Source organism: Apostichopus japonicus, chromosome 18 (assembly GCF_037975245.1).
Source record: "Apostichopus japonicus isolate 1M-3 chromosome 18, ASM3797524v1, whole genome shotgun sequence".
Lineage (NCBI taxonomy): Eukaryota > Metazoa > Echinodermata > Holothuroidea > Aspidochirotida > Stichopodidae > Apostichopus > Apostichopus japonicus.
Genome location: NC_092578.1, coordinates 13489005 through 13516649, shown reverse-complemented (window position 1 = coordinate 13516649; position 27645 = coordinate 13489005). Strand labels below are relative to the sequence as shown.

The window sequence follows — 27645 nt, the reverse complement described above, 5'->3', positions numbered from 1 at the left end:
TATCCTTGACTCTGGTATGTGTGTATCCTTGACTCTGTTATATGTGTATCCTTGACTCTGTTGTGTGTGTATCGTTGACTCTGTTATGTGTGTATCCTTGACTCTGGTATGTGTGTATCCTTGACTCTGTTATATGTGTATCCTTGACTCTGTTGTGTGTGTATCGTTGACTCTGTTATGTGTGTATCCTTGACTCTGTTATATGTGTATCCTTGACTCTGTTATATGTGTATCTTGACTCTATTATGTGTGTATCCTTGACTCTGTTATGTGTGTATCCCTGACTCTGGTATGTGTGTATCGTTGACTCTGTTATGTGTGTATCCTTGACTCTGGTATGTGTGTATCCTTGACTCTGTTATATGTGTATCCTTGACTCTGTTGTGTGTGTATCGTTGACTCTGTTATGTGTGTATCCTTGACTCTGTTATGTGTGTATCCTTGACTCTGTTACGTGTGTATCCTTGACTCTGTCATGTGTGTATCCTTGACTCTGTTATGTGTGTATCCTTGACTCTGTTACGTGTGTATCCTTGACTCTGTCATGTGTGTATCATTGACTCTGTAATATGTGTATGCTTGACTCTGTTATGTGTGTATCCTTGACTCTGTTACGTGTGTATCCTTGACTCTGTCATGTGTGTATCCTTGACTCTGTTATGTGTGTATCCTTGACTCTGTTACGTGTGTATCCTTGACTCTGTCATGTGTGTATCATTGACTCTGTTATATGTGTATCCTTGACTCTGTTGTGTGTGTATCGTTGACTCTGTTATGTGTGTATCCTTGACTCTGTTATATGTGTATCCTTGACTCTGTTATATGTGTATCTTGACTCTATTATGTGTGTATCCTTGACTCTGTTATGTGTGTATCCCTGACTCTGGTATGTGTGTATCGTTGACTCTGTTATGTGTGTATCCTTGACTCTGGTATGTGTGTATCCTTGACTCTGTTATATGTGTATCCTTGACTCTGTTGTGTGTGTATCGTTGACTCTGTTATGTGTGTATCCTTGACTCTGTTATGTGTGTATCCTTGACTCTGTTATGTGTGTATCCTTGACTCTGTTATGTGTGTATCCTTGACTCTGTTATGTGTGTATCCTTGACTCTGTTACGTGTGTATCCTTGACTCTGTCATGTGTGTATCATTGACTCTGTAATATGTGTATGCTTGACTCTGTTATGTGTGTATCTTTGACTCTATTATGTGTGTATCTTGACCCTGTAATTCTAATCAAATCCCTTATCTTTGTTTCAAATTCAAATAAAGTCAGATACCATTTTTGTTCTTTGATTGCTAATTCGAGTAACGCTGTTACCAGCAACTTGCGATTCAGTAACATGACTGGTTACAACACTGGTAAATATAACAATCAATTCTTATGACGATTAAATAAAAAAGATAACTTTAGGCACATCATTGAATTTGATAAGTTTGACACTATCACTGTGGGTGAATGTTCTATTTCTATACCACTTTGAATTTTTAAGAAATTTACCCTCGAAACAGCTGTGGTTCATCAGTTACAATAATTGAATCACATTGCAGAGTACAGCATTTCAAAGGTGGTTGTAGGGGGCAGGCGGGTGGTGAGAATTGAAAATTACCACGACTGATTCAGGTATAGGGTTCTGTACCTTAATGAGAGGACCAGAGGTGAATGAAGGGTTTATATAGAGAAGGGGGGATTCTGCCGTGGGGTCATTGAAACTGACCCCCATGTAGGGGGAATTCGTGTCTGAAGGATTATCAAATTCAACATCAGTGCCGTCAAGCACCCTTTAGGCCTGATGTCAGTTTTGACCGCAGGTGTCCTTGTACGAACGTTTATATTGGCACGCGATGTTCAGGAAGTACATCATTAAATGTTAGAAAATGCATGAATGGTTTTTACACATACCACCCACTGATTTATCTCCATGCACATACTAATACATAATTGTTGAAAGCAGCCTAGCATACAATCAGAGAATATTAAAACAGAGAAAAGAAAGAAAAAAAAAGAGAAACAGGATATGAGCCTCAATGCAAATCGTCACACATCGTGTTTGGGTCGTGCAACGATTATCATCTCAAGTTACAAAATGATTTACAGGGCGTACAACTTGCTTCCAAAGGTGACTTCATTGGAATGGATTTAGAAGCAAGAAAAAGCCGTAATATTTTGTTCAACTTATCCTTTTATACATTATTTTTCGATTGTTGAAACCTGTCGTCCGGGGGGGGGGGGGAGAGGGGCGGGGCCCCTCTATTACAGGACGATGATGATTTGTTCAGCTATGTAAACAGAACTGTTATTTAAAACAATAATTTTAGCATCTGCAAAATTTTTACTCAACCACCATTGTTTGCAAAAGTCCGTCTGGCGGGGGAGAGGCGGTGGCTAAACCTGTCTGTCGGTCTGTCTGTTCTTTGGTGCGGTTAGTATATCCCATAGGATCGAAAGTCAGCCTACATATCCCCGCCCCCTCCCCCTCCCCCTCTTCGCTCCCACACCCTCTCAGTATCTTTTACACGTTTATCCACACATGGCTTTCATCAAGTTAGATTGAAGTTAATATTATTCATCGAAACGGTATTTTTCCGAAATTGTCCGAAGCAATTCCGACGTGAACCAATCTTTTTCTTGCATCGCAGACCCATTTTAGGAGACATCTCTCCTTATTGATCGCTGTCTTGCTTTCTTCATCGCCAACTGACTTACTCTCTTTAACTTATTTACATATATTTAGTTTACGAAATTGTTTTAAACAAAGAATGCAAATATCTAAAGAACCTTTCAGATACGAAATATTTTCATATCGAATCAAAATCAAAGATTTCTCATTTGTCTTTGGTAAGTTTTTCATTCACTGTGTCTGAACATTGAGAAAATTAGAAAGTGAAAGTGAACTTGCTAATTTTGACCCTCGCTTCTCTTGCAACTTAAAATGCTGATTAATTTAAAAAAAAAGTTATTCGAACATCAAAGCGTTACTGAATTTTGGTACATTAGTTTACTTGCTAATCAAAAGAGAGAAATTGAATTTCTGCATGAAGTGGTTCAAACAGATGAGTTTTGAAGAAGGGTTTGATAAGCCACAGATGTACCTCCAGATGATAAAGAGCGCCCTCTTTATACTTTGAGATGAACATCATAGCTCCCAGTGTGTGACAACGAACAAAAACAAAGCAAACATCATAAATATGTAACATCTGTATTCTTTATTTTCCTTCCATTTTCCCCCTCTCACTCCCCTTGCTTTTTCTTTATTTATCGCTTTTTTTTTGGCTTGTCATGCTATTATTCTACACACAGCATAGCAATCTGTATATTTGTATCCAGTTTTTAGCTGTTCAAATTCATATTTTAGGGACTGTTTCGTTTTTACTCGACGTCTGCTACAGAGTCGATAGAAAAAAGGCTACCTTAATACTTGATTGGTCTGGGCAGTGTACACATATACTCATCACAAAGATACCAACTTTATGCTGAGCAGAAATACTTATATTACACAATATGTCATATCCCATTTATGTTAACTTATTTTGTATTCTTACCTTACTTCTATCTAATTTCATTCTCATTTCTCCTCCCTCCCCTTACCCCTCCCTACCCCCTTACTCATCGGTAAACCATCCCCTCCAAATCTATATGACTTTATCAAAATTCAAAAGTGCGGGTAAATATTTTGTCTGAAACGTGACGCGCATAAAGGTTAAGATCGACCGAAAACAACGAATACTCTTGAGGTAAGCATACTGTGCGCATGGACAGTGTATACACGACAGTATAATGCTAAGCTCCATGCGATGTCAAAACACAAGATAGTATCAAAGCTTATAGAATAGTGTCATTTACCGATTAATGTCTGCTTTGCCAATATATCCCTTTCGCAGCAGCGTATGTATGTAAGTATAGAAAAGAGCTCTGTGAATCAAAAGCCCGAGACATGCGGACAAAACACGTACACGGTTTACGGCAATCCTCAACCACTTCATTCGGCATCAGCGGGGAAAAAAATCACGCAAGTGTTAAAATACGAAACGCACAGATGACAGTTTCAACTGTACTTGATTTAAAAAAACAAAAAAAAATGCTTCCTGGTTTCTACATGATAATATCAACAAAATAGAAATATATGATATTATGAAACCACTTTAGTATTTATATTTGATTGATAATTGGTTTTAAAAACATATCCGATATGCTTTTCAGTTTCTATATTTAAACAAAGATCCATTCGTTTCTTGTCTTGTCCGTAGTCTGGAGGTATTCAGGACTTTGTTATTTGACTTACAACAGAAAAGAAAGTCAACAAAAAATAACTTAATAATAATAATCAAAAATCAAAAAAACATGAGTCTCCATTCTGTGAAAGGCACAGAAAAAGTCTATACCCAAAGCCCCTCTCCAGACGTTTCCTCTTCGACAAAGTAAATTAGTAGGAAAAAAAATAGTGTTCAATAAATCCATTTAAATAATAAAGTTTGCACACAAAGTTCTTAGAAATAAAATTTGGATAAAACTTTGGTTGAGCTAGGTGATGCTTTAAACTTCAACAATTCCCCCCTCTGCCCCCTGCAACCCCCCCCCCACCAAGAAAAAAAATGATCAATGAAAAGAATTAAATTAACTGGCTTTCTATTTCTTCAATTTTCAAATTTGTTTTCCTTTTCATAAATTTTGCAGTTTATTTATTTATTTATTTTTTTTATGTGTGAAACTTCATCTCCTTTTGCCTAAGTCAGTATGTAACCTGAAAACAACCATGTCCCTTCCAATTTAGCATGACAATTCAAACAGCAGCAAAACAAAGTAAAATGTGGTGTCTCCTGGTCAGCAGTTCCTGGCATGCCAGCTCACTATTTTAATGTAGAGTTTACTATAAAGTCTGGATAGAAAAGTCTTTTATCTGAACTGACCGACCAGCAGCTTCTTCTAGCCGGGAGGGATTGCTCCCTCCCTCTCTCTCTCTCTCTGTCTCACATTCTTGACATCTTCTCTCGATTAGATACGATCAAACTTCCCATGCAAGGACCCTCTGACGGGTATGTAGAGATCTTTATCGCTTCGCTGCTACCACCGCGGTTGTCTATTGGACCCGTCAGAATGTTGGTGATCGAAACCACACCATGGCGCTTTTCAATCGCTTGTCAATGACTTTCCTGGGATGTGGCCGGCGGAGGATACTAAATCGTCTAGTCGGCCACGTAACAGAAACATATCTCTGGCGGCCTGCCTCGACCTGGATTCCGCCGCCAGTCTCAGATATCGCTCGCTCTTTAATTCTTCCTTTAACTCGGTTATCATGACTCTCTGCGCCATGTTAACCTCGTCCGGTCTATGCCCGGAGACGTGCTGTTCGTTGTTCTGTGCCATTCTCGACTTACACGAGGATAGTTCTCCTTTTAATGATAGATTCTCCCGCCGTAATAATATATTCTCTTCCTCCAGAGCGGACCTCACCGATTCCGCGGTGGCGAGTTTCAACTCTAAATCTTCCGTTTTCGAATAGATTTCGTGATTGCTCCCTTGGATATACAAGGGCCTCTGAGACGGCACCGGGGAGCACCGGTTTAGGTGGAAGAGAACAGTGCTGTCCATGGCTGGATGACTGGAGCACGGCGACTTGAAGCCGTTGTAACTGTTCAGTTTGGTTATCGTCTGATTATAACTCTGAGGGGAGTTCTCTTTAAAGTTTGTAGAAAATGATGTCAGCAGGTTTAGATTTGGAAACGAGTGGTGACCCCCCGAGTTGCCGCATGTCGCCTGTGCCATTAAGATGGGCGTTGACAAACTGAAAGGAAACAAAGTGAAAAGAAGATTATCATCCGAGATAAAGAAAATGAGGTTGGAAGGATGGGGGGGTGGACCCGGGGGAAGGGGGGAGGAGAGTAAGGTTATGTTTGGCATATTTCTAATCTTTTTCACTACTGGCTAGCTTCCATCTACATACTAAATCAACATTGTTTCTTCTCACCAATGGTCAATTCAAGAAACCTAAGGGAACTGATAGCGACAAGTTTGTTATCTATGTTTGTACGCATGCTGAAAAAAATTAACATATTTCTGTGTAAAAGAAAAGTATATCCAATTTCTTTCTTTCTTTCTATTCTAGAATGTCAAACAGCCAAACAAATGTCTTTGAGAAAATTAGACACTTTGTTCTTAGTTAATACTAAATCTATCATAAACATTATGCAGTCTTGTTGTTGTTGACAATGACCTATAATGTCAGTAAAGTCTATCTGTCTGTCCGTATGTCCGCAACAGAAACGGCATAGAATGTCACACACAGATGAGATCAATTTTAGGCCTTAAAGAAGGAAATAAACTTGGCTGGCATGAATGGTGTCACCAACTAAAAGGCGTACAATGAAAATTCATGAGCTAATTGTGACATGTGGCAGAATTAATTTTTAACAATCATGCTGAATACGGGAAACTTAGACGTAACTGACAGAGTTGTTGCCTGCACAGGTGAAGACAAATGTCAGCTATACAATATCATATTTATTAGCTTATAACAAAATACCAGACATACTGTAAGGAAATGACTTGATTTCCTATATATAGTCTGTATTTGCATTCGCCAGACCCTGATGTGTTAACAGGAAGTTTTATAAATGTACTGATTGGTATAATAGGAGGGTGACAATCAGGGAATGATTTGGGGTTTTTTCTTTCCCCCCCTTAGAATGTCATGAAAGGTTACCAGCTACATGAGATAACCAACCATTAAGTTGATTCAGTATTAATCGGGGCCAAAAAACCATCCCAAATAACCAAAAACTTGTTAAAACGTTTTAAAAGCAGATGGACCACTGGCATGCTGATAAGCTTGTGTTTCATGTTACCCTGTTGAATTGATCTACCTGTTACACTCCTTAAATACCCATGTTGACCCCCTTTTGTACCCCTGTTGCCTTCCTTTTGTACCCACGTTACACTCCTGTTGTACCCACGTTGCACTCCTTTCGTTCCCACGTTACACTCCTGTTGTACCCACGTTGCACTCCTGTTGTACCCATGTCGCACTCCTGTTGTACCCATGTTGCACTCCTGTTGTACCCACATTACACTCCCTTTTGTACCCATGTAACACTCCTTTTGTACCCATGTTGCACTCCCTTTTGTACCCATGTAACACTCCTGTTGTACCCATGTTACACTCCTTTTGTACCCACGTTGCACTCCTGTTGTACCCATGTCGCACTCCTTTTGTACCCACATTTCACTCCTTTTGTACCCACATTTCACTCCTTTTGTTCCCACGTTACACTCCTTTTGTACCCCTGTTACACTCCTGTAATAGTACTCCTCCTGTAACCCACACTGCTCACCTTATGTCAGGTGTCCTCTCTGAATATTGCTGGTCACTCAGTTGACGCTCATATGAATACTGCACGTCACCCCTCTCCCCGTTTTCTGCAGAGAATTTGTTACGATAGACGTCTCCTATAGTTTTGTTCTCCAGAGGAAACGTTCCACCCTTATTGTTGTCTGTTGATGGGAGAAGAAAAGTTGTCAAGTTCAGAGCAGAATTTATTTCCTGCTGATCGACGAGCAAGTTTTACCTGACGACATGTTTTCATACATAATATAGTTGCCTAATCAAAGCTGCTAGAGAGACCGAATGTACCCACAAACTCACATTTTACTTGTTTAAATTTAGGCTTATATATATTTTCGCTTCTTGAATTGCTATTACCCTGGTCAGAACTATAACACTAATTTTGCATTATAGAAAGGCATGTCAATGAATGACAAACAGAAAACTGACCATGACGTTATAAACATATTTTGAAAAAGAGCGACGGGTTTCTCTTCCATATGACAGGATTCAAATCAATGACTTTTAATCCCACATATAGGACTCTTCCTCTAAGGCACTAAGGGTTTTCCAAGATGGCTTTTTTTAGTCAATTCATGACCAAAAGTTACAGTGCAATTAATATAGATATCATTGGAGACTTTTGGGGATCTTCGAATATACTAAAAATATCAGTTTCCTATAAACCTGATATCTGATGATGAGCAGTCAAATATCTATTGGAAAAGCATATGGAAAGCATACTGTATGCATCAAAGGTCGCTAGTTAAGAAGAAAAGTCTTTAAACCCCTCTTTAAAATACTACAGAAGCTAAGCTATAATGCACTCAATATAGCAATCTGGAATTTCCGATGGAAATCCCCAATTTATAGTGGTGGTTAAGAACTTCTGAGTATTAAGCAATATTCTGTCAGGTAGAGTTATAAATGCCATTTGTAATACTCTGTGCAAAGTTTGACTGTGATAATTGATTCGTCCGACCGCTATCGATATCCTGCCGGTACTTACTTGCAAGTATTTTCACAATTTTCGTGTGTCCTGCTTCCATGGCCTCTTGACAGGGTGTTTTGCCCTTGAAGTTTTTTAGATTCAGACTGGCGTTGTACGCTAGTAGCAGGAGACATATTTGGTAGTATCCTCGGTAGGCTGCGAGATGCAGGGGTGTGTCGTGGTTGGCGTTCTGAGCATTCACATCTGCTTTACTGCAAGAATCAAGAGAGGAGAGGACAAAAAGAATTATTGAAATGAGAAAATCAATCGTAGAAGTAGTCTAGATTCAGAATTTAGCATTGTATTAAGAACCAAAAAAATGCATGAAAAGCATTCAGCAATAATTATTTACTCAAAAGTCTTGAACTAATTCTTCTACCGAACCAGTGAATTTAAACATAAAAGATTGCAGTATGAAGGAAATACCATCCAAAAGTATCCATTGGCTAACTTTAACAGGTCATCAATATTAATTTGCACCAAATATGAAGCTAGAAATTATTCATAACTAATAAATAATGGTCATTCATGTTAAGCTAGAAATTAGTCCACAACTGGTCATTCATAATTCATATATACTCCAACTTCAACCAGCATTTTTATTTTTTTTTTATTTTTTTTTATTTTTTTATTTTTTTTTTGTTTGATGTTCAACCAGCATTTTACTGCAAACCTTTAATGTCTTTTTTTCCTCAATGAAATATTTATATTATCTACTTTTCAAAACCACCTCAATATCTGGATATAATCTGGAGTTCCAGACAGACCAGAAAAATTACTTTTCGATAAAACTTCTAGCAATTTCTAAAAGGCATAAATTTTGTTTCAATCGTACTGTCCAAATCCAGGGGTTTGGGTGTTTACATGTACATTAAGTCACATTGAGTCTGAGTTGCATTGACTTGTTGATGAACAACAATATAATTGGCTTATTGATTTGCAGTAGGGCTACTTCCTGTACCAAAAAAAAATTACTTCAGCAAAATAATGTTATTGTAGCTAGGGAGCCAATTAAAACTGAAAAAGATGATCAAGAATGTCATGACAGTCATTGGTGTGTGCACATTGATGTTAGAGGATGTTTCAGTTTGATTAATTATCAGTATATATATATATATATATATATATATATGTAAACATACATATATAAACATACATATATAAACATACATACACATATATATATAGGTTAGTAGGCAAGTTCATCATAAATGATGCCATTAGCTTGTCACATTTTGCCAGCGAGACACTTTCGGAACAAGATTTATATCAAAAATAAACAAAAGAATCAAATCAGGAACCTTCAAAAACGTCACTCATTTCTACTTCGATTTGATTGGAGTAGCCTACTGTACTTTGATGTTCAGGCATTGGAAGAACTTGATCAAACCAGACTGAAAGAGCTGTTTGAACACGAATGTTATTTTCAAATTGGATTACGGAGAAAACGATCAGCACTTTCACCCGAGAGTGAGGGGTTAATCAACAGCTTCAGATCAAGGAAAGAGGAAATACCTTGGTGTATTTACCTTGCACAGCAATTGTGTTTAATGTTCACAACCACACCTGCTGTGCTGTGTTAACATTGTTCCTATTGAATCCAAGGAAGCTCTGTTTTGATTCCTTCAATGAAAGTTTTCGACTCAAAACATGAACGACAGATTAGCATAGGGAGAAACGTGCTGAAAGATTGATTTTGAAATCAAGGAGACCTTTTCCAACCCTTGCAAGTTCATACCACCCTCAATACACCCCTTCCCCTCCATCCCCTTCCCTCCCCTCCTCTACCCTTCCACTACCCATAGCTCCTCCCAAGGTCCTGTAGCTTCAGACCCTACATCCAAAACCCAAAAGAGAAAACTGGTACATTAAGAATGGATTAAGGATATTAAGAATATCTTGAGGATATTAACAACCGCCTTTCATAGCATCTGCGCCAATGTATACTATATACAGCAATTGCAGGAATGGGAACATACAATAGTTAAGCACGGGGGCACATTTCTTATTGATGGGCCGCTGAGGCAACATTTCTCGTATACATTTCAGACCCAGTTTTTGCTACATAAACTTACGATGCGCAATAATCGCGGAGGAAATTGAGCTCCGAATCCCACAATGTGTCCCATTTTGAGAAATGAAGTTTCTTGCAGGGTTTCCACATTTTGATCTCAAATTAACATTTGACCTCTACCAAACCCGCTGTAGATTTCTACTCACTGAGTTTACCATTGTTATCAGTAACCTTTAGTGGTGCACCTTAAACAAACCTTCTTCAGTTTTCCTTCCTTCCTGGATCGATCAAGCACACAATGGAAATCTTAAACATTTCCAATTTTCCAGAAGGGATTTGGAAGTCTCATCCTTTTTTTGACAAAGTCACTAAAGGTTGTATCTTGTGCTCTTTGCTTCACTGGCTCTCTTATCATAGAAATAATACGAGGGAATCTAACCACAGGTTGACCTCTTCATTGTTACTATGACTTTTATACAGTGTTATTCCACTTAGGAATAATAAATCCAGGTGTCCCACAAAACCAAATGGTTCCTCTACAGGATTAAAATCCACGCTGGGGGACTTTCCCTAGTCAATTCCAGGGACAAGTAGTGGTACAGAGTTGAAACCACAAATTCTGATAAGGGGGGGGGATCTTCAGAAGGTTTGCAGGGAAACTAAAAATTTGGCCAAGCCTTTCATAGAAAGAAAAATAAAACATGGTACTTTGACAGAGTGGACAATAGAAAACACATTCAGTGAGTAAATATCTGTGGTATCGTTTCATTAGGGGAAATTGGAAGGGACATTAGAGGGGAAAATAGATTGGTGACCTAACTGTCACACCTACTGTAGTTTAAACGATGTGCAGCGATGTATTAGGGTGTGAATCTGTATGGTCAGGTTTTTAACATATCCTTAGTGGTGAAAGAGGCAGACACAAGAAGATGAAAGCTTTGGAAGTTTATCGGTACTGCCCCACAAATCTGAACCAAGGATCCTAGGAAACTATTCCGATCGGATTAAGTAGAATACGAAATCCACTCGATAAACGAACGATGTAGACACTTTGGGAGGTAGAATGAGAAAGGAAGGGCATTGACCGGAGGGGTCCGGTCATAGAGGAGGGCGCACAGTGCAAAAAGTTTACCAGTTCATTCTAGGCACGGTCGAACGAGGGTGCTAAGGTTGTGGGGAAACAGGTAAGCGATGAGCTAAGTCAATTTTGGAATGCTAAAAGGTGTCAAGCTTTGAACCGGTACTTTCTCAGTAGGTTTCCCAACTCCAAAATATTCCCAGGCAAAAAGGAAAGTTATATGGGACACATGTCTATTGGAGCAGAAATGCCATGCCCTGAGGGTGGCAGGTAAAATATATGCTGATGTTTGACCATGGGGGACCACTTAATTGACTATATGTGGGTCAATAACAATGACTTAAAGCAGCATTTTGCGTTTTGTCGCCGTTTTCCACTATTTTGACAAGTCCATCGAGTTTTTAACATATATCAATCACACAATCAGCAAACTAAGATATTAGCCAAGTTTTTTCCCTGCCAAAAGCGTTAGTTGGCGAGTAAATAAGGACATTTGCAGATAATGAGAAAAGTGTCCTCCGACAAATTACACATTTAATATTAATCGCATACAGTTCCCCCAACCCACTAGTTTGAATTCAACCAATCAGAGATGCAGGTTTAGTTATGAGCTGTTGCTAAAAATAGATTCAAAACGTCGAGATGGTAACTTGGTACAACCAGCGAGCTGGACTCTAACAGCTCCCTGGTACAACTGCCATAGACAATATACACAAATCAAGCATGGTGTTGTATTACGTATTGGCCATTGACGTTCGTAGTTTTTAAATATTCATATTATGGGCAAGGTTTATTTGGATCCCAACGGAAAATATCTTCGAGAAAAACAAAGTTGAAAGTTGTAAATTTTTCGACTTTTATGCCACCATTTGAAGTAAAATTTGAATAGATAAGCTAGTTATGTATGTCCATAGAAAAGGACGCAACATGCTGCTTTAAACGACAGGCCTGTTGATTGTGCATGTCATTGGCCTCATCAGTGAGGAAGCTTTTCCTGCTCTGTTATGAATTCCAGCCGGTCAGAACCTCTTAACATCAATGATCTTTGAGTCAATTTTAACTTTGTTGTCATTCATTTCTTTGTTTTTTATATATATTTTTTTGTCATGAATGAAACAAACTTCCATCAGCTATTATAATACATGTTTTTCATGGTACTTTTAGTTTCATTTTCTTGCCTATATTTCTTTCCTATTTTCTAAAAGGTCATAGGTCAACCTAATCCCCCCCCCCCGACCGCACTCGTCATTAAGAAGTTACGATATATCTGAAAGCGATACTGGATTGTTAATGATCCCAGGTAGTAATTAATACTAACTTACATTTTTACTTTGCTTAATAAATTTGGTCGAAGGGAAATCCCCGGTCAGAGGAAATACCTGCGCTTCCTAACATCATCGTCATTTCAAGAGGATGAGTTATAAAGTGCTGGCAATGTGCCACCTATTGAAAATTGGAGAGAATTCCTTGTTCAACTTCATGACGAGGAGGGAAAATAAAACTAATGCGGGGAAGTTGGGAACAGATTTCTACGAATCATGTTTTTTTTTTTTGTGTTTTTTTTCCACTGTTAAAAAGTAATGGGGACGAAAATGCAGGGTTATCACTTAACAAAAAGTGAAACAATTCTCTTTTGAATTAGCCGGCATGCTTTTCAAAAAAGCTTAACGGTGAGTGAGAAGGGTAATTTTGTCAATCTTTTTTTAGAGTCAAATTTAGTTTTGTTCACGTGACTCGAAGGGCACTGCCCTGAGACAAATGAAACTTCGACAGGTGAAAGGAAAAGTATTTAAAAGTACAAGAGCAGAGAAGAGCAGGGATAAAAAGTTCTTCGCTCTTCAACCTCTAAGAAAGAAACTACCTAGGGTTTCTGACCGTGTGAAATATTTACCTTTCCTTTCATTTATCACGCTGATAAAATTCGACTGACCTCAGAGCTATAACCAAATATTTGGGAATATACACAATTTTTTCACACTTTTCATGGGGAAAGTTTTCTGGCTATAAATGACCCACTGCAGGAGTTTTGAAAGTGCTAATTTCTGTTCCTTATTATGATATATCATTGACACTAACTATAAAAACCTCACAAGCGTACAGATGCTGTTGACGATAGCGCAACGCATAACCACGTCGCTTCTACAGATTCTCCCCACAGTGCGACATCAAGCGACAAAGTTGTCTCTGGTCGAGACTGCACCCGCACTATAGAGCACTACTTTTTTATAAAGAAAGAGAGAAATACAGCTCTGAATAAAATAAAAAAAATTTTAAAAAAAGTGATCTATCTTTAGCCACTTACGAGATCAGTAGGCACTCCACGCATTCGGTGCGCCCTCTATCTGCAGCAGCATGGAGGGGCGTCGACTCCCAGTTCACCTTGTGGTTTACGTTTGCTCCTTTCTGGATGAGAAACCTGGAGAGCGAGGCATTGCCACTGTAGATAAGAGCAGGAAAGGAGGACTTTTTAATATGCGAGGGGAGATGCTAGAAAAGCTAGGGACCATGGAATATAATTACATGGTGTTTTCATAGTGATGGGGCGGGGAAGGGGGGGTGGGGAGAGGAAGTGGCCAGGTTAATGTAACCTCAAGAGCATCATCATCACTTACTGTAAGTTCACTTTGGGATGTGTTGTACTTATAATAACTTTGTTTTTCTATTAGTTGGATTAAAGAGAGCACCTGTGGTATAGATATATATTTCTCATGGAGTCCATGGAGGAGTAATATAATGAGAATCATGTAAATCGAGTCATTTATAAAAATCTCTATAATGTAATACATATATAAAGGTCAGTGTTCACACTAACACGTAATATATTTAAACAACCACAAAAAAGCAAATACGATATCACTTCCCCTCCACCCCCTTTAAGAGTTTCAATAGCAATTCGCACCTTTCAATGGTTTAATTTTAGACAAGACACTCTTTCATTGTTTGTAAAGAACAATACTCAATGGGGTACTGGAAAGAATAAGGTATTCCTTGGGGAAATACCAGCAGGCATTTATTCACGCAAACAATTACCAGCACAATTGATACTTCTCTGTAACAGAGGATATTTAAACAATGCAAACTTGCATCATGCATGGTCTGTATGATATAATATTTCCAAATATTTTCCAAATTTACTTTATTGAAGGCACCAATAACTGCCAAAAATAAAAGGGAGGGGGGGGGGGGGGAATAGCTCCAAATGCACAGCAGAAAGACAACAATAGAGATCAAACAATAGAGATCATCTCTGCATACCATTCAAGTACCCCAAGGCTGATCCAGGATTAAATGAAGGATCAGGAGTATAGTGACCCTGCGATGTGAAACTCAGAAGTCGGGGAGGGAGAGAGGGAGGGGGAGGGGGATCCAATGTCCACCAAAAAATTCAAACATTTTGAATATCAATTGGTGCTGCATTCTGAGGCATAATTAGGTCTAAACAGAATAAAGACTATTTTTCACATTTTTAAAGAGGTATGCTCCTCCCCCCCCTCCCAACCCCTTGGTTCCACACCCTGCTCCCTCTTCTGTTCCTCAAGCAGGTGTTCTAGTGCATGTCGTATATTACTTCTTTTCCTTGCTTCGTATTTCAGGAGTGACGTGAGACAGTTAAGGAGAGAGTGTTTCAATATATATAAACTACTGCATGGACTGAGACTCACCTACAGGAAGACCAGTATAGTGAAGTAGCCCCTTCCGAGTCCACTGTGTCTACGTCTACCCCTTTGCATATCTCTTCCGATACCGCGTTGAATTTCCCTTTCTTGGTCGCCGATATTATCCTGGGCATGTTGTCACGCTGCCCCCCCTGGAGCCTTGCCCCAGAACCAGGATGGGGTTGAGGGTCCAGTGTGTCATGAAATGGTGTCCGTGGCAGGATAGGACCAAATAATATGATTGGTTGAGAATCGAGGTGCTTTGCTTGACCTATCTTGAGTCTGAGTGAGGGTACACAGGTGAAGAAAATCCTGCAGAGGTTATAAAGAAAGACAAACAAAAAAATGGCTAATAATGTTTAGATCAGACAAACTGACCAGGTGTGTGAGTGACAAGCTTACCAGTCACCTCACAACCTCAGCACTCTCGATACAGTGGAAGCAGTAATTGCAATTGGCATAACCGCTACATGTACCCATGATATATAGGCATTCACACGGGACAAGGCTGGCAACCAAAACAAGTGCCAACCTCCCCCCCCTCCACCCCCAATCGAAATGGATACACATGAGGCAGTGTGCACAAATGATGATCCAAAGATCCAACTCCCCAGAAAACACAAAAAGAAATTAAAGTCTCAATTCAAAAACCAGTTCTGTCAGGTTCGAACAGACTCGACACGAGTCTAAAAACACGTTCTGAGCACTTTGGGTGGTAGAATTAGAAGGAAGTTCATTGTCAGGGAGGGCAGAGTACTAAGCACTTTTACAAGTTCATTTTTTGCAATGTTAGACCAAGGATGCTGAGGTTGTGAGGAGACAGGTAAGCCAGGAGGGAAGTGAATTGTGTTGTACCATCCCAAAGTCCAGTGACATGAAATAGACAGTTAAAGTAAGAAATCTTACAAAAAGTGACTAACATAACATGTAAGGATAAAGGGTGTTTGATTCACTCTGGAATTAAATAGAATCATAAGGTCTTCAGCATATAGCAGCAAAATACGCTAGAGAGTCAGAAAATGGCCACCCACGCTCAAATACTGTACCAACAATCATGTTAACACCCACTCTAAAAGTAGTTATTCACACTGAGTTATTTTAATAACATTGGCCTACGCTATGACTCGATCCTCAATGTCTAGGAATAATTTGGACCATCAGAAGTTCACAGCCCCTTGGAGAGCATGTTTGAAAATGTTTGATGACAAAATTTAACGACAATGCAGATGGCTTATATAAATGCATCAAATAGGAGAACACATTAAAATAGTGTTTGTTGTGTGTGTGTGGGGGGGGGGGGGTGGTTAGGGATTGGGGTGAAGGGCTTGTCCAAGCAGGACAATGAAAGTATCTACTGTCAGGGTATTATAGCCATCCATGCTTGGTGCAAGGTAAGCCTTTCTTCAACTACTTACATGATAAACAATCACAAATCCTTGAGGTATTTACCAAATATTTTGAGCATTTTTTGTTTTGTTTAAATGGAAATATATGTTCACAAAACTATATATGCAGCTGCTGCTGCAATAGGCAAAGACACACTTACCTTTTGTTGTGGTTTGTTATTTAACAAGTCCTTCAAATAAATTGCTACCAAATTTGAAAAGCTCACACCATTTCATGGTATATCCGAGATGAATTATCATATATATATTTTAATAAGATAATGAAGGAGAGAAGCAAATTGCTGCAATAATCACAAACTCAGACCAAAAGGTGCACACCGTCTAACTCACGTTAACCATCAAACTGATGTCGAAAGCCACCTTGTCAACAAACTCGGCTCTTCAAAACCCTAAGAAGGAAGTCTTTACAGTAATTGCCATGTGGTCGCCAAAGGTGTTAGCTTTTATCAATGGGATTATTAAACCACAAAATTATAGCGCCAGCATTGGGAAATTCCCTGTTCCTCCACAGTCCAATGCGGCTTTACAATAGAGTAGAATTTAACACAGATAGATTTGGGTGTAAAGTTACAATTGAATCACACTCATTGCTACTACCATGGTGTGTACAACTTGCATTGTGGATGACAGCCCCAGGGGTCTGGCATTTTACTTTAAATGCATGTTTTACACTAGATCTTGGCTCTATACTTCTGGGCCTACTTTCTAAAAACTCAATTTCCTAGGATCAGTCGTACGCATTACAGTGTAAATTAAGTCTACCTTTAACAAATTGGCAAACACCTTGGTTTTAGTAAACAGCTATTCAACAGTTTGGAGAAGTGATACAGGAGTAATATTGCTTCCTGTAGCTCTGTCGTTGAAACGAATACAGATAAAAAAGCTTATGAAACAAAGCACAGTTATCCAACTTTCACGCTTCATTGCATGTTCTATTCTTGCGATATGAAATATTGCATTTTACTCACATCATCTGGACGCATATTGCACAATAATCTATGTCATACATGAATGAGTTACATCAGAAACTACCTTGCTGTTATTCTTTTCAAATGATGTTACCCCCCCCCCCCCCTTTAACTTACTGGTTTAGTATTTAAAAATCACAGTTTACAGAACCTGAGTTCTATGCATATGCACTACACTCTACCAAGCCTGCAAACTGCACCCTCTCCCCCTTTCAACTCCATGACCCCACCCAACAGGTGCAAGTCGTAAGGTATGATACATAAATCTCATGTACCAAAGGGATATCCTGGAGAAAAAACCACATATTATATTCCAAAAAACAAACAAATTTTCAAGGATACTGTATGTAAAATACATTGTGGGTGAGTTGCATGTAGTGGACTCTGTCCCACAGCTTAAAACTTCTACAGAGATTGTCACGACAAGAGGATTCAGATGAATGAAAATCCTAGTCATCCCATGATGAACACACGGTATGACTTCGAGAGGGAAGATGCAGAGGGTAGAGGGCAGTGTGACCTTCAGGGATCATTGGAGTGCGCAGCTGCGCAAGAATGTCACCGGTTTGTTGGCATGGTAATTCAGAGCTCATTTGTATAAGAGAGAATGAAGTAAATTGATATAAACCATGCCTTGCACAATTCCCGGATGTCTCCCTCTCTCTGTGTCAATGTCCCCCGCAGCAGAGAGAGGACAAACTTCAGATCGATAAAGTATTTAACCTCGAGTCATTAGCTACTTCCCTTGCACTGAGTCTAACGTAACTTGTTCACTGTGTGAACGCTGTATTGAGGTCGAGACATTCATCTCGCATATGGGTCGGAATAAATTACCGTTTCCGTACACACACAAACGGATGTATTTTGTCGGAATTTTTACGTCCGCTCGTTCTTCGCGGACGGGCCAACGTGTTTGCATCTCATCGCCGTTATTTTTTTTGTGATCAACTACTAAAGAATTAAAGTACCAATTCGAAAAAAAAAAGAAAAAAAAAGCTTCGTTCTTATTCCACTGTCAGGATTGAATGCACTGTATACAATGTGACTTTCTTAAACAAACCCAAAACAAGGAAAAACAGACTCACGATGATTCAGTTTATAAATTTACACAATTCGGAGCAAAATGAAAGCAAAACAAATAAGGAAGACTGGATGGTGCCAAGAGTATAATCCCATGTGGTCACGAGTCATAAACATAAGAGCAATATACGCAAGATAATAAAAAGGGCAGGCTCTGTTTAAATTTAGGGAAAACTGAAGTACTGGAAACTATCTAGATATCACACAAGGAAACTTTGATAATAATCTCTTATAACCACATAATAATATTAACCAAACCACAATGAACAGTGAGTAAATATCATACACACACATGAGAGCAAACAATTAACCCAGTTAGATACAATTGTAATTTAACAAAACAGGAAAAGGTTAATTATACTAATATCTTGTACTGGTCTGTTTGTTTACTAGATTATCATTATCGTTATAGTGTTTGGCTTTGTTCCCTCCTCCACCCTCTTTGTAAACAAGCAGTGCATGAAAAAGTGTCAACAGAAATTGAGAACATGATTGCATGGATCGTAAACCACACATTTTAACATACATGATACCACTGTACATCCTACTGTATATATATATATATATATATACACTGAAAGCGTTAAAAGTCTGTGAGCCAATATTGTGATGATTGTGTAAATATCTGAATATTTTATGGGGGCTCTTATATTGCTAGAAAATAAAGTCTATAATCATGTAAGCAAACAGAACAAAAAAGCAACTTAAAAAAAATCGTGGGAATTTCCCTGTTTTTTTTTTTGCCCCCTAATATTTCTTTTTACCAAGGTGAACCTTTTCAAAATCACAAAAGAATTCATTTAACCCAGCTAGATCAATAGTTACAAAGGCATTTCAAAAAGTCAATGTTGAATTTCAATTTTTATTCTTACATACAGTAGATCTCGGTTCAATGTAATACTGTATATTGTAAAGCTGTGTTAAGGAAATGGACGAGGTGAGGAATGTGAACAGGGGACAGTGGGGCAGGGGGATGGGGGGTCACGGTGGGGTTGCCCAAGTGCCCCTTGAAGGTGGAAATGGGAAGGGAAGTATGGATTTAAAGAAGGAGAAGTTGGATGTACTTTTGTTTTGTCTACATACAGAACTAAACTTTTAAGATATAAGATACAAACAAGATATACTGTAACTCCAGTATATCTACTGTACTCTGCAACTCAACTGAAATATAATGAAATAAAATAATACTGATGACATCGACATGCACAGGATTGACATGCACAGGATTTCAAAGATGGGGAGAGGGGAGGGAGAAACTCTAAATAACCCAGACTTTGATTCTGAGGAACAAATCCTTATGGAAGCGAATCCTGGCCGGGAGGAATGTTTTTAATTCATCCCGGACTGAAGGTAAAACCTATAACTGAATGCTTCATCGGCACAGTTGATGGTGGAGGTGGTGGCCATTGCATCCCAACACCCTCCCCAATCCCACCCCGCCTCTTTGTGAATAACAGGCGATGAAAAACCAACAAATTACTATGAGCACCAGTATCATTGCATGACGATATAACTAATTATATCTAGCTCTGTTAATGGCAATCCAGAACATTATATGCAGATGTGTACATCATATATATATATATATATATATATATATATATACTTTACTGATAACTTTACTGATATCAGGAAAATTCGTGTGACCTCAAAAACTTTTTTCTTCTTGTTGGGGGGGGGGGTTCCTGCCCCTTTAGTTTTCAGACATTCCAACTACTCGTGGGACCATGAGGTACATCTGCAAGAATGGGGAATGGAATCGGCGGGAAATGGGAAGGTCAACTCGAGGAAACATCTATTGGAAATTGAGGACATTTTGGCATGCGACCATAAAGTAATGTATCCTATTTCTCAGAAATAAAGCTATTCATTTACAGACCCAAACATTATACTGACTTGATTGGCTGAATAAAGAACTGTACTGTCCACAGAGGTCAAAAGTATACCGTCCTTCTACAAGGAGTACAGTAGGTACAGTATACACCATGTGTCATATTGTAAATACACTGATACAGTATATATTGGTTCAGCTATTAACCTTCATGGGTTTTTCCCTTCTTTCCTCTAGGGGGAGATTGTGGTATATCCTTGAAGAGGCCCATTCCCTGAAATATCTAGGGGCGGTAAAAACCTTGCCAGATGCTATGCGCATAATATTTAGCCAACTGGTTAAAACATTTACCTAGATCTGAACTGAGCATAACCCTAATGTTTGTGTACTGTTTTAAGTTTCAAGTAATCTTGCAGAGATGGGTTTATACTTAGTGCTCACATTGGTGGCAATCTGCAAAGGTCATCACTTTACTGCCCAACCCCCATACCCCTTCCCCACCCCTCGTACATAGTATGTTATTGTTCTCTTCTTGAATAATTTATCATTTGCCTTAGAAATACCTCCAGCAAAGTACTTTTGAAATTTGCAAGCAAAGGGAGGGTTGGGGGGCGGGGGGAGGAGGAAAGGGGTACCATAATTCTGAATAAATACTGTATGTGCACCAGAGGGGCAATGGCAGATGTCACACAAATTGAATACTGGTGAAATATGTATATATTTTTTAATGTGAGAGGGGGTGGGGAGGGGGGAGTTTACTCTAGCATACAGTGGATATAACTGAGCATAGGAGGATGGGGGAAAAGGAGGGAGGAATCCACATTGAATCTGGCCAGGAGTGAACAGGCACTTTCTTATGGAGGTGAGACTTCTACCATTGAAACATGCCCCACCACATCCCCGCACAATCATCAGTTAGAAAATGGGTCATGAGACCTGTAGAGAAATCGTTACCTGGCATGCCAAACAGGCCAAAAAGGTAACAATTCATGTAAACATCCATCCTAAGTTACAGCGTGTCGGTTACAGTAAGTCCTGCTCAAGTTTATTCAGCAATATTGTCCTGAGGGATTGTAGAAGTTGGTGGGGGGGGGGGGGGGGGGAGGGACATGGGTGCAGTTGTAGCCAGGATACCAAGTAGCTCATTTAGGTAAACTGAGAAATCTGAGATTCAAAATTTCTACAACATTTGATTCTTCTTTGAAGTAGCAAAGTGACCCAAAGGCAAGAACATTTAGCAGCTCATCATTTCACATCTATCCATAATTGCCCCTCCATGTCAATGTCAGCAAATTTCAGACTTAAAGATACAGTAGTCAGTAATCAGTATTAGGCCCCAAATTATAGCACGCTATAATTGCTAAAACTTTTCATAAAGTACTTTCCTGGACGGAGGTCTTTAATCTCCAAATTGTTCTCAGAAAACTTTTAAGGTCCCAGTGAGGAAAATTTCCTCGAAGGTTGTAATAAAAACAGATTAAGAATTTTGACCAAAGGTGACCATATTTGAATATCTAGCATATACCTTTAAACCCCCCCCCCCCCGGTGACTGTTACTTCCAGCAAGTCTATTGTATCCTTGGATACCACAACGGGTTGACAGAGGGGTGTGGGAGGGATATTGGTTCCGTACCCCTATCATGATTTCATAGGATTGGTTGTCATACACCGTACCGAAGAAAATGCAACATTGCTTTTGCCATCATCTCTTCGATTTACTGAAGTTTACAGTAAATTTGTTTGGATTTGTTTGGATCTAGAGGTTGGCAGGTGAGCGAAACTTCATTCGTTTGTGCGCAAGTCAGACTTCGCCAAGGGCAGGGAGGCGATCCAAACACGGAAGGACTCTAGTCCAGAAGGTAACAAGATGATCACCGATAGAATAACTTCCTGATATTGCACAGGAGGTACAAAACTTCCTCTAGAGCTTTCTCATAGCCCCTCACATAATCTTCACACATAACCTTCATAAAAGCCTTGCTATATAAAGCCACCTTTACATCGTAAACAGCCATGAAAAACCTATGTAGAAACCTATCACAACATTTTTCTAAATTTAAGCTTTTAAATATAAAGAGAACAGACAAAACCAGTTTAAATTAAGGACAATCAAGGGATAGAACTGATCACTTCTATCAGGAAGCAGACTATCAGATATTACTGACTGTCAGATATCTCAGGCACCACCTAAAATGATTCCAGATGGTTAATTATCCAAAATAGTTGTTATTTAAAAAAAATAAACATGATCATTAAAATTAACCATGGAAAGCTGTTTACCTTGGGTGGTTATAGAATAGACATATTAAAGGATGGGGGGGGGGGCTAAAAAACTTCTCATAGCCATCACATAATCTTCACTTAACCTTCATAAAAGCCTTGCTATGTACAGCCACCTTTACATCGTAAACAGCCATGAAAACCTATGTAGAAACCTATCACAACATATTTCTAAATTTAAGCTTTTAAATATAAAGAGAACAGACAAAACCAGTTTAAATTAAGGACAATCAAGGGATATAACTGATCACTTCTATCAGGAAGCAGACTATCAGATATTACTGACTGTCAGATATCTCAGGCACCACCTAAAATGATTCCAGATGGTTAATTATCCAAAATAGTTGTTATTTAAAAAAAAATAAACATGATCATTAAAATTAACCATGGAAAGCTGTTTACCTTGGGTGGTATAGAATAGACATATTAAAGGAGGGGGGGGGGCTGTAGACTCTAAATCTTGGGGGTCATGAATCCTTGGGGGAACATTCCTAAAATGTGTATACAGTATGAAACAGCAATTTGGAAAAAAAAATGCTTATTCTTGGTAGGAAATTTTAAAGTTAATTGGGGATAAATTGAAAATGAAGTTTGCTCCAATTACTTGTAAGTACACTTTCCCTGAAAACATGAAAAGAAAGAGGTCAGACACATGACCTTGGGGTGGTCTTGAATGCCACTACTGAACCATATGTCTGAGTTTTTTCCTTATTCTTCTCCCATATCCCTATTGAAACCAGTAACATTCTTCCACAGCACATGTGGAAACACGGCACAGCACTAATACAACATTTCGATCCTGATTTCAAAGAAAACATGAATCAACAGAACTTTAATACTTGTTTTTTTTTCCCCCCTTGTTTTCTTTTTATGGTGAACAAAAGCAAACAAGGATGTATACGTACCACAGAAAACTTTTCACCAAAACTTTTGAATTTCCCCAGGCGACCGCTTTTGTGTTCCACATTGAAGGAGACCAACTAAAGTTGAGATCATATACTGTAGCTGGGTATTTTTTTAATATCTCCCCCTCGTTGACAGACAAAAAAGGGCTAAATTTAGTTCCTCTATTTCTGATCTGTAAATGAAAAGAGAAAAACCACATGACTGAACATGTAAGACTTTGGCAGAAAAAAACCAAAAGCACTTGTAAGTTCTATTTGTTTTGAAAGATTTTCTTGGTACACCTCTACCACAGTAAAATATAATCTATGAACAACAAAAAAAGACTCTTGAAAGATATAAGAATGTTTCGTTAACAAGCAATACATAGTAAAGGAAGGATGGAATAAAGAGAGAGAGAGAGAGAGAGGGGGGGGGGGGGAAGGAATGGGGATGGGGATGGGGAGGGGTAATTCAGTCTTTCTACAGTACTGTAGCAGTTTACCCACATGGACCTAAACCTAAAACTTACCAAAAGAGCAATTTTGATTTTAAAACTGTGGTGGCCAGTGGGAAAAGACTGCACAGTTCTATGTTGTTTTCCGGAGTGTTTATTAAGAAGACTTCTGAAAATTTAATATTTACTATATTAATAGTTGCAATCACAAACTAATGAAGTTGATGCCAAATTTAAAACTTCCCCGGTACAATTTCAACAGACTGACCATCAGATCGAAGTCTTCAGATCGTCTAATGTATCCTGTTTTCCTTTTAATTGTCCAGTATGCTAGTACCACCAGACTGTGACCAATTTTAAATTTTTAAAGTGATACCTCACTATTTGACCGCAAAGACGTACAACACAGGCTGAAACGGTCACCTTTTGGTGAAACAATTCACACCTAAATAACACCAATCTTCAGATAGTTGTCCTCACTGAGACCCTGGATAATTAAGACACTTTGCATATATTTTTTGAGCACCAATACCTCCCAAACAATGGAAAACAATATGATAAAAGGACTGTGCTTTGGGCAAACTCTTTTGAAGCACTTTTTCACTGCATGTTCTATGACACAAAGGCTGTTGCAGAGGACCTTTTAGTAACAAAAATAATTGGACAATTACTTGGTATCGATGCAAATTATGCAATTCACTTGAAATGTCTTGTTTTTAAACAAGAGCATTATTAATTACAAGTAGAGATCACCTTCTTTCCAATTATTAATGTATATTTCTTCACTGATTGACAAAGAATAATGGTTCGCCAAACTAAAATGACGCTGTTCTGGAAAGGGAAAAAGAATGGTCTCTTAAAATGACAAATTGTCACTTAGACATGTACTGTATCTACAGCGAGCAAAGGTACAATAACAGAACATGTCAGAATTTCCTTGTTATAAGTTATGCAGACAACAAGCACTAAAGTATCACTTTGTCTGTCTGCCAACCGGTGATTGGTTAATATAGTTACCACTCCGCGTTGTGAATGGACAATTTACTGAGTCCCCGCGTAAAAGGTGGAATCGTCCAAACATTGTGTGAAAAGAAAATTGTAACTGTTAAAATAATAGGATTATAAAAGAGATCCATTGAATCGTCATAGAAGCGAACACAATGTGCAGAGAGACTTACTGGTAGTGGAAATGAGTCGATAAGATTACAAAAAAAATGAATTCATAATCACAAATCCATGAACATAATCAGCTAAGCTGATAACACAATGATTTAGAGAATGACAATAACCAAGGCTAGGCAAATTGAAGTCGTTCAAAATATTTGAAAGTACAGTACATGCTTTTAAAGATAACAAGCCCACACATACAGTAAGGTTAAAATAAATTAATCATCGTGCTAAACAAAAGGGTGTCAATGGAGAGCACACCATTATGAGGATCCCAGCCATCCCCCTCCCACCAGCCATCCCCCTCCCCCAGCCATCCCCCTCCCCAACAAAAATCAACAGGGGGCACGCCATCATATCGTATCTTACCTACAGTAGATCCCAAGAATTTGGCAAGCATACAGCCAATGATTGCAGAACTGTACCATGAGTTCATCACTAGTAGCAGCTCATATAAATCTTATACAATTGTAATTAATTGAAGAAAAGAGATCTTTTGAAGTGTATTTTCAAAGTTTCACTGTTCAAGTCAACCTTAATTATTTTAAGCCCCTTATGTTGTGTTTCCTAAAGCCTGATTTCTAGAACATGTCTTCATTTGGCAAAACTGTACAAATGAAACCGTGAATAAGTCGATCACCAAGATCTCAACGGTGCTAATTTCATCAGGTTAGTTTGCAAGTTGTGGGCGCTTTCACTCAGTCGTGTGACTTTAAATTTAGAGATTGTTAGATGACTGGTAAATATCGAGCACATTAGGGCCGCTATGACAACGCCCTCCTTTGAAATGCTGGAGCGCCCTAATTGGCTCATCTCTAGGTAACAGTTGATGTCAGGTGCAGTGCCTATTGTTATCTCTATGCAAATCACATATGGGCCGAGACAGATAACAAAATGTTCCTGATGATACAAACTAAACCGTGTGAAAACAAAACCATTTAAAAGGAAATCATTGCACGACCTTCCCCCCGTCCAGTCCTTTCTGCGGACAACTCTGTTTAGTTCACTCGTGAGTGCAAACACAGCTAAGACCAAAATTAGAGAGGTCTTAATGATGATTCCAAGTACAATAAAACAACCTGCAAAACAGTTTACACTGTGACCTCAGCACTAGAGTAAATAAAGTGTGTATGGATTTAATTGATACGGTAGTATCCGTGGGTTTTAGTTTTTAGCCTTTAAATCAACCCAGATCTGACATCACCTCTAGCTATATAAATAGTTACACAGTGACCACCGATCAGATCAGCTATACGCACTCACTTAATTAACATATAGTTGTAGGGTTTGCTAACATTCAGTTTCCGTGAATATTCATTAATCTTTTGCCTACAAACTTTAGTGGCACTTTAAATATTCAACAGTGTTAATCATCTGGCAAACTGTTAATAAAACGTGTGCAATTACGCATAACAGTATACTATATATACTGTAGTATAGTGTAGTGCAGAGTCAGCTTAATACTGCAGCTAATGTTGCTATGATGTGGCAATTCAGCGGAGTCAACATTTTATTGTGGTGAAGTGCGGAGTCTTGGTTGACAGGCACTGTCCTGTGGGATAGTGCGGCTGTATAGTGTAGCTGTATAGTGTAGTATAGTAGTGCAGTGTAGTGTACTGTGAGTTAACATGCTGCTACTATCACTGTGACATTGCAATGCAGAGTCACCAGTTTATTGTTAAGTGCTCTCTCAAGTGCAAGGCATCACTGATAGTGTGCGGTTTTGTTACTCTTCGATAAATTTTTGTAACAAATTTGATTATATTATTTTCTTAATCTCTTAAACATATATGTTCTAACCTATAGTCTTGATGATTTTTTATCCTTGTTTATACTGGAATAAAGGTGAATGAATGAATGAATGAAGTGCAGTGTGTATATAGTGTACGCATAAGTATAGTGCAGTGCACTGTGAGCTTTACATAGTTCTGCAACTACCGTAGCTGTGATGTGGCAGCTCTACTCAGTTTAATGCACGGTCTCTCAGTTGATACAGGTACTGTACGGTGGAGATAGTGTACAAGTCTAGTGCCGTGTATAGTGCAAGATAGGGTACAGTGCATAGTGTACTGTAGTTTAGTGTAGCACACTGCGTGCTTATACTCTGCAGCTAGTCACTGAGTAGCTGTGATGTAGCACTGTCCAGTCACCAGTTCATTTATCAATCAATCAATCAATCAGAAGACATTTATATAGCGCCAAAGTCAACATAAATGGTAAAGTGAGCTGTATATCACATGATAACATAGTACTGTTGGTTGTGTCTTAGTGATATGGGTATTAGGTTTTATGGGGCAATAATAGTACGTACTTAGTCATTAAACTACGACTCGCAAAATTACAGTTTACAGGTTCTTGATTATTTACAGCAGAAAATTAAAATTGGATCCGGCACTAAATATATGTAAATGATACAAACAATATAAGTGAGGAGAACAAATATTGAGGGTCGTGACCTTTCAGTAAAGAAAAGATCAGCACTGGTGTAAATTCTAAGGAAAAGCGCGTATTTA

The 27645-nt window shown here is 38.7% G+C and overlaps 1 protein-coding gene across 4 annotated transcripts in view; it reads right to left on the bottom strand.

Annotated features, from left to right (window-relative positions):
* Positions 1 to 3191: 3191 nt before the first annotated feature.
* The window catches only part of LOC139958720 (uncharacterized), a 41136-nt gene continuing 16682 nt past the window's right edge, over positions 3192 to 27645 (bottom strand). For 3 of the 4 annotated variants that reach the window (XM_071956013.1, XM_071956015.1, XM_071956014.1), the window contains exons 2-7: positions 23532 to 23704; positions 15068 to 15373; positions 13708 to 13842; positions 8332 to 8525; positions 7333 to 7492; positions 3192 to 5786 (exon numbers count right to left, since the gene is read on the bottom strand). In XM_071956013.1, coding sequence (XP_071812114.1) covers positions 5132 to 5786; positions 7333 to 7492; positions 8332 to 8525; positions 13708 to 13842; positions 15068 to 15373; positions 23532 to 23593 — 1512 coding nt within the window. In that variant the 5' untranslated portion in view covers positions 23594 to 23704 and the 3' untranslated portion in view covers positions 3192 to 5131. Of the gene's footprint in view, positions 5787 to 7332; positions 7493 to 8331; positions 8526 to 13707; positions 13843 to 15067; positions 15374 to 16607; positions 17116 to 23531; positions 23705 to 27645 lie in introns of those variants that run through there. The other variant, XM_071956016.1, reaches the window with a different exon arrangement.